General features: G+C 37.9%; 1 protein-coding gene across 1 annotated transcript in view; it reads left to right on the forward strand.

Annotated features, from left to right (window-relative positions):
• The window catches only part of PLAA (phospholipase A2-activating protein), a 17251-nt gene extending 14817 nt beyond the window's left edge, over positions 1-2434 (forward strand). Inside the window, exons 12-13 of the mRNA XM_009328950.1 lie at positions 65-229; positions 1712-2434. Of these exons, the coding sequence (XP_009327225.1) occupies positions 65-229; positions 1712-2277 (731 nt within the window). The 3' untranslated portion in view covers positions 2278-2434. The remainder of the gene's footprint in view (positions 1-64; positions 230-1711) is intronic.
• The last annotated feature ends 5414 nt before the right edge of the window (positions 2435-7848 follow it).

Raw genomic sequence — 7848 nt, forward strand, 5'->3', positions numbered from 1 at the left:
TTCAAGATCTGGATTTGTGAAGTTCTGATGTCAGAAAGCCATGCCTCTTCTATTGGTCTTACAGGCAAATTAAAGGAACTTAACGGCAGTGCAACTGAAGAACATAAGCTTACAGAAGATGACTTGATAATCCTAGAAAAGTTATTGTCTGTGACATGCAACACCTCTTCAGAAACACCTACAGCACAGCAACTTCAGACTTTATGGAGAGCAGTTAACTGGCCAGAAGGTAGACACTTGCAATTATTTTTTTGTACTGTCATCTCATCAATACTTCACCATGAACCAGAAGTCTCGTTATGCTGACTGTTACACAGGGTCTGTCCCAAAGGGTTTATAACCCAAATAGAAACCAGAAGATGATAAACAGCTAACAGTGCTGATCAGTAGCAGGGGCAGTGACATGAATTGCAAAATAGGGAATTGGTTGTCAGGTTTTGTTGTTGGCACAACAGTAAACACAAAGGAGAAATTTGATATAAACATTAGTCACGGTTATTTCATTAGCAAGAGCATCCTTGAGAAAGAGGTGTTGAGGCTTGTTTGGAAATAGAGCAAAGAAGTGTGAGGTTGGAGACAAGTTATCATATGAGAGATGAAATTATGGAGATAAATTATTTTAAAAATCTCAAAAGTAGCTCCTGCTTAATATGGTAGAAAAGAAGTTACTGAAGCTAGGTTATGTGGTCAGAACTGCATTAGTGAAATGACATTATGAATGAATGCAAGAGTGGAGGTGATATAATTTCATTTACTGATGGATTGGAAAGACTATTTTGGTTGTTACTGCACATTCTGGAAAAAATGGATATATTTCATATACAAATATCTAAATATGCAGTTAAAATAAACTATTTTCTTGAAATTGCAGTTAAAGATTTATTAACAGGAAGACTATTTTAGTATTAAAAATCATGTTCATTATATAACATCACTTAAACTGTTTTGTACAGCTGGGAGCTGGTGATGGCTAATGTCTTCATACCTTTTAGACCCTTTGTATTGTACATAGTGTTAATTCTCAAGATTCTATATATCTGCAGGAAAAACTGCTTAATAAGCAGCTAAGCAGGTTCAGCTTTGATTTGGTTATAAGCATGGCATACTGATGATAGACCCAAAGAGCCAGATGTATTTGAAATTTGGTAAAGTGGGGAAGAACTACTGAACAAACTCTTAAGTTCCGTTTCCTTACAATGATTTCCAGCTTTTTTGTTTCCTTGCAAATGATGTCTGAGAGTTGAAGGTAGTCTAAAAATTTTTTTCTCGTTTTTCTTTCTGTAAGCAGTTCTGTAGCTATACTAAACTGTAAGATATGGAATGAGGACAAAGGGAGATGCTGCTTGTGTAGGGGTGTTCAGTCACTGAGAAGCTTTCAGAGACCTTTTTGCATTAGTTAATATTCTGTGCTTGCCTTCAGTGTTCTCAATTAGAGCTTTTAGGAAAGACTTTAAGATTTTTTGCAAAGCATTGTGTTTATCATAAGTTAAGGAGCATGTTTTCTGTGATTAATTGAAGTGTTACTAGAATGGATTTGTCAATACTTGTCTTTATGAATTTCAAACAACTTGTGCTTTACCTGAATCTCTTCCTGCATGAAACCATTACTGTCTGTTCCCAAAGCAAGGGGTTTAGCAATGTCTGTATCTGAAAGCACATTTGCACATAATACAATATTATCACTAAAATATTTTTTTGTTTTGTTTCTTAGATATTGTCTTTCCAGCCCTAGACATTCTTAGATTGTCTGTCAGGCATCCCACTGTGAATAAGAACTTCTGCAGTGAAAAGGATCATGTACAATTTATTGTCCTGCTCCTTAAATTTCTGAACCCTAAAGGAAAGCAAGCAAACCAGCTGTTGGCACTTAGAGCTCTTTGCAATTGTTTCGTCAGCGAGGCAGGCCAGAAGCTCATGATGGAACAGAGAGATGAAATAATGACACAAGCAATAGAAATGAAATCGAGCAATAATAAGAACATCCACATTGCGCTTGCCACACTGACATTGAACTATGCTGTATGTTTACATAAAGTCAACAACATTGAGGGCAAAGCTCAATGTTTATCGGTAATCAGCACAGTTATGGAAGTTGTTCAAGATCTTGAAGCCATTTTTAGACTGCTTGTGGCTCTTGGGACACTAATCAGTGATGACACAAATGCTGTGCAATTAGCTAAGTCTCTTGGAGTTGACTCTCAAATAAAAAAGTATGCCTCTGTATCAGAACCGGCTAAAGTAAAGGAGTGCTGTAGGTTTGTTCTTAATCTGCTATAATTGTTTTTCTTAGCACTTGGGAGATCGTGTATGCAGAAAAAAAGAGATGCTTCTATTCATATTTTGTGACAGACTACAATTGAGAAAATACTGTGGATTAATTAAATTTGATTTGTTGCAAGATACAGAGCAAATAAAACTTTTTACACTGTTTGGCATTTGACTGCTTTTCTGAAGTCTGTAGTGCGCAGGATCTTTGCAGGAAGTCCTTCTGACGTAGCTCAGATCAAAATAGATCACCAAGAAGTCAAACCATCTCAGTACTTAAAGGTCATCTAGATGGAAATGTAGGAAATGGCTGTGATTCAGTGACTGTCGACTCCGACACCCACCTCAACCACATTTCTATGTTTCAGCACAATGAGTCTGCTGCTTGACTGTGCTTTTTGTCAGCAGAGAAGGGGCCCTGAGAATGGTTAAGTTCAATGGTGCTTTTCACAAGCTTGTTAGTTAACATTGGTTAGTATTAACCCTGGTCAAAGATGCTGGTAAGGAAATGGCATTTACCTAATTTTCCATCAGCTTTTTTCCACTTCCTTTCTGAAACCTAGCTGTTTTATGGTTCTTCCTGTTTTTAACCTAGAATCAGGTGACTTTTTGAGGGGTAGAATCTTTAACTGCCATTAGATGACCTGCTTCACTTGTGAGTATCTTGCAGCTTGTAAAATGGCTTGAACTTCTACAAGAGCTTTTATATGACTTTTAACTTTTAATGACAGGAATACTCCACCAGTTGATAGCAAGTATCTTACAACGTACTAAAATATGTTGTAAAATATTAGATGATTTAAAAAAAAAAGTCATCTTGAAGAGTAGGGGAGAAATTTAGGTGCAGAGAACAGATTGAGCAGCATGAACTGGAAGAGTCTTCCTAGAGGTGGTCAATGCCCCAAGCCCTGATGCCCCAGTGTTTAAGAGGCATTTGGACAATACCCTTAACAACATGCTTCAACTTTGGTCATCCCTGAAGTGGTCAGGCAGTTGACTTGATCATTACAGGTCCCTTACAACTGAAATATTCTAAACTGTACAAATGTAAAGTCACGTTTTATGAAGTAGCTTTAACATAATAACTGTGGTGACTGTGAAAAGGGAAAATAATATTTTACAGCTCTTCCAGCAGATCCAAGATGTTCAGCTCAAAAGGGGAATGTTATTTCCTACAGCTCCTGCAAATGTTACACTTTGGTTTAGAATTAAGATGGTCAATGTTCAAGTTACATTTTTCCTTAGGCTAATAGAATGGGAAACATGAAAAAAACAGGCAAGCTCTTCTAGCATGTGAGCTCTTCATCACATGATAGCTGTCTGCCTCATCTGTGCCAGATGTGAAGGATTTTGTGACCAAGAGCTCTAACTTTTTTTGCTCCATCTAACTGAACTGTCTGAATTACTATATTACTTCCAGCAAGCCTTGCTTCTCAGATCCTTGGTTGCACACTTGTACTGTTACACTTCTGTTGAATTTCCAGATACTTATCCTCACAAGTCTTGATCATGGTCTTGGTTACAGTTTTTGTCATTTGATCCATTGCAGGTTCATGTGTAAGGCAGTCCAAGAGATTATTCAGGATTTACAGTGCTTAACAATAGATAAACCCTTTCTGGGAAAACATCTAAGAAGCTACCTTTAGGAAACGTCTCTGTGAAATAATGTGCCTGACTGTTGAATTTTTGTTGCCTACTATACAATTGTTCTTGAAGCTTTAGCTTTTTAATGTTGTGCTCTTTTAACTGTGTTTGTACATGTGCTATTTTAAGAAATCTATACTCATCTAACATTTTGGTTTTGTTATTGTGGGATTGCTCTGTTACGGATCACCTCTTTATGTGAAAATTGTCATGAATTTCCCAGACCAAAAATTAATGTTTATATTAATAAACATATTCTGGCAACTCCAATAAATGGTATATTAAGAGATAGTACAAAATTCACTTAAATTTGCAGGGAAATGATGGGGCATAGCAAAAAATCCTTCATCTGGGGACTGCAGCACTACATGTTAAGCAAGATACACAAAGCAGGCCAGGAATATTTGGATAGAAGGACAGCTTCAGGGTACTGTGATACCTGACCGTTCCATGATGTAGCATTGTCTGAGGGAACAGAGGGATTGGGGGACATTGGATTCCATCCCCAAAGAATTGTCCTTGGAGGGTCTGTCTCCACAGAGACATGCAGTGGCAGCATAGGCAATGGAGGTAATGTGTAAAGGAGGTAATGGAAAAAAAAAAGTTACAACACACATCAAGATCTTACAGTATGTTGTGAGATCTTACAACAAGGGGTTTTTTTAATTGACACAGAAGCATGTTGGCGTTCTTAGGTCTTCATGCATTTGTGCAGTAGCTTTCAGTGAGGACTTTCCCAAGCTAGCAAAACTGGGTACATGCTAACACAGGTTGAGTGCAGAAAGGGGAGAAACTCGCATCTTTTACAAAGCAGTGGACATTTTTTTTTCTGTCTTCCGACATACAACAACTAAATATCCTCTTTTTGTCAGTATTATCTTGAAAATGAATAATCACTATTGCTCATTTTAAATGACACTGTTCTAAAACTCCATTGTGGTACACATAAGCATGCATGTATATAAACACACAAATACATGTAAGTGTACTACACAATCTGCTGAGATCACCAACAACTAGAAAACCTTAAGGATGTCACCAGGATGAAGTTTCCCTTTCAGTGAAAGGATGTTAAATCGATGCCTAGGAAACGTGCCAGACAGGGAGGTCCACGGTGTACAATCTTATAGGACCAGAGGATGTTGAAAACAACTATGTGCCTAGCATGGAACTCTGAGCTGGCTTCCTATCTACAAGCAATAAACCTCAAATACGATCTGTGTGCTAAGTGCTCCTGATTCATCAGGGGAATAGTAAAAGTATGTTTGAGAGATTTCAGAAGCCCCTTGGAGAGAAATGGTGTCCTCTGCTAAGAATTCAAAGCTTCTCAGTAGATGATACAATTCTTCTGCTGGCATCTTTTTCTAAGCTAAAATGGAAGCTCTTCGAAAGAACAGCAAACGGCATGTAGTAGCACTTCACATTAAACCTTTATTAGGCCTGCCTTGGGTTTTATGAAGTGGAAGTACTTGGGATCTGCTTAGACCAGAACTCAGCAAACAATATAAAATGCCTTACTAGGAAACTGAAGGAGGAATCAATACTGACTTATGTCAGCACCAACTGCTGTACTTGCCAAAACAAATGGAGACTGCAGTCACATAACCTGGGATACATGAATCAAAAGATTTCTGTAATGATTATGATTATGACGCACCTTGCTCTCATCAGGGCCTAATCTTAAGCAGACTTTTAAAAACTACTCAGTCATGTTCAGATTGCAGACAGAAACAGACTAACTTCAGTCTGCAAACCTACTTCATTAAAAGCACTGTACATTGAACTATACATTCATCAATCGTTGGATGCAGTCGCTTCTCTACAACGTAATATGCTAATCTACTATAGAAGAGTAGTACCATAGATCAGTACTAAAAAGGTAACTGTAAATGCTTTAGGAAATGTTATAACCTGCTGGGTCCAATTGTGTGAGGTTTTGTTTAAAAATATTTAGTTAAACTGTCTTAGCTAAATTTGATCCATTACTACATACTCTGATAACTTTCCTTTTATTTTCTCCCTCTCTTTAAACTATCAACATATCCAAAGTTTTGGAACAGCAGACGTTTCCCACCTTTTCAAAATGTGTACTGAATAGACTGTGAAATTAAATGTTCAGTAACAAGGCGCCATACGTGACTGTTGAAAGCCTAAGGGAATATCTGGGCATTTTCAGGTTTCCGATTCTTCCAATGGACTTCTGATGTTTATTCACTGTAGCGATTGAGCTTTCCATTTTGGTGGGAAATGTTTTTTCTAGACTTTCCAATTGCAAAGATGAATTTGCAAATGTGGACCAAGTCACTGTTGATCTGTATCAAACACATGGAAAAAAGAAGTGTTAGGTATGAACTACCCCTTTTTGACAGTAAATTTTAAAGCCTAACTGTGACCACATAAATGCCAATATTGTTAGAAATTGTTTTATCAACACACTCGGTTAGCTTCTGTATTCTGTCTGCATAGATGCTGCATTCATTGAAACATAGTCCACACAAATAAAGGTGCAGGTTTTGTATAAAAATAGCAGATCAGGCAGTTATTAGGTATTTGATTGTTCCTGATTCATATTTAACACTTGTCCTGTTTGCATGCCTAAGCATATACTGCTTAACCTTTTATTTTCTGTATAGTTGCTCAAGGGATCTCATTTTCCTGTCAAACTTGTACAACCCTTGTCAACATTTCCTAATTACATTACCTCCGCCATCTTGAGAGTACACTAAGGCTGTCATTTTGTGATGATAAATGTGAAGATCTATTCCCACCCATCCAAGTCGTCTAACAACACTGACAAATCAGGATCAACTCTGACCCTGTGACTGCACATTATCCAACTCCACAGGGACTCACCCTTTCTGAAAAAAGAACAGATGATACTTAATAAATTCTTCTAACCCTTTTGAAAACACAATGCCAGCCACTGCATTACCTGTATTGGTTTATTACTTTTTATCAGCTGGCCACAACACTTTTGATCACCACTAGCTTTGTACAACTTGCATTCAGAGGACCTCTACCGAAATGGGGCAGTACCACCAAGGCTGTTTGAAGATCCAACACAAAGTGCAATGTATCAAACTGGAAGGCAACGTGTCTGAATCTGGGAAAAAAACAGACCCAGAAGAAAGATGAATGGACACTCTGGTGCATTAAAGAAGAACATTGTTGCATGTCTCTGCACAGAAAGGGAGGTTCTTAATACAAATTCTTTCTGTGTAATGATGGACATTTGTCCACCCCGGTCTTTATTTTTGGCTAACTATGCTCTTTAATTGGCATTTCCCTCTATATCTAATCTTGGCATTGGTGGCTGAAGACTGATCAGCCACCTGAATTGCAGTGTGGTCACCTGCCTTTAACGGGCTTTTCTGACGTGATTCCTACTTGTTTGCAACCCATGAAAAATCGTTTGTGTCACACTTCTGCGATACTCATGAAATATCACAGAAAAATTAAATTTATTGTTGACATTAGCACTCACTGGGATATGCATATTTTATTTTTTATTACAGATATTTCCATGCTTGAACCATTTTTAATGGAGCATATCTCAGTAGAAGTTAGCAATACATCAATGACTTTTTTGCTGTCACACTTCTGCGATACTCATGAAATATCACAGAAAAATTAAATTTATTGTTGACATTAGCACTCACTGGGATATGCATATTTTATTTTTTATTACAGATATTTCCATGCTTGAACCATTTTTAATGGAGCATATCTCAGTAGAAGTTAGCAATACATCAATGACTTTTTTGCCTTGGTCTTCACCAGCAAGTGCTTGAGCCTCACCGCCCAAGCCGCAGAAGGCAAAGGCGGGGACTGGGAGAATGAAGAGCCGCCCAGTGTGGGAGAACATCAGGTTCAAGACCATCTAAGGCACCTGAAGGTGCACAAGTCCATGGGACCCAATGAGATCCATCCGCGGGTCCT

The sequence above is a fragment of the Pygoscelis adeliae genome, unplaced genomic scaffold, assembly GCF_000699105.1.
Source record: "Pygoscelis adeliae isolate BGI_AS28 unplaced genomic scaffold, ASM69910v1 Scaffold127, whole genome shotgun sequence".
Taxonomy (NCBI): domain Eukaryota; kingdom Metazoa; phylum Chordata; class Aves; order Sphenisciformes; family Spheniscidae; genus Pygoscelis; species Pygoscelis adeliae.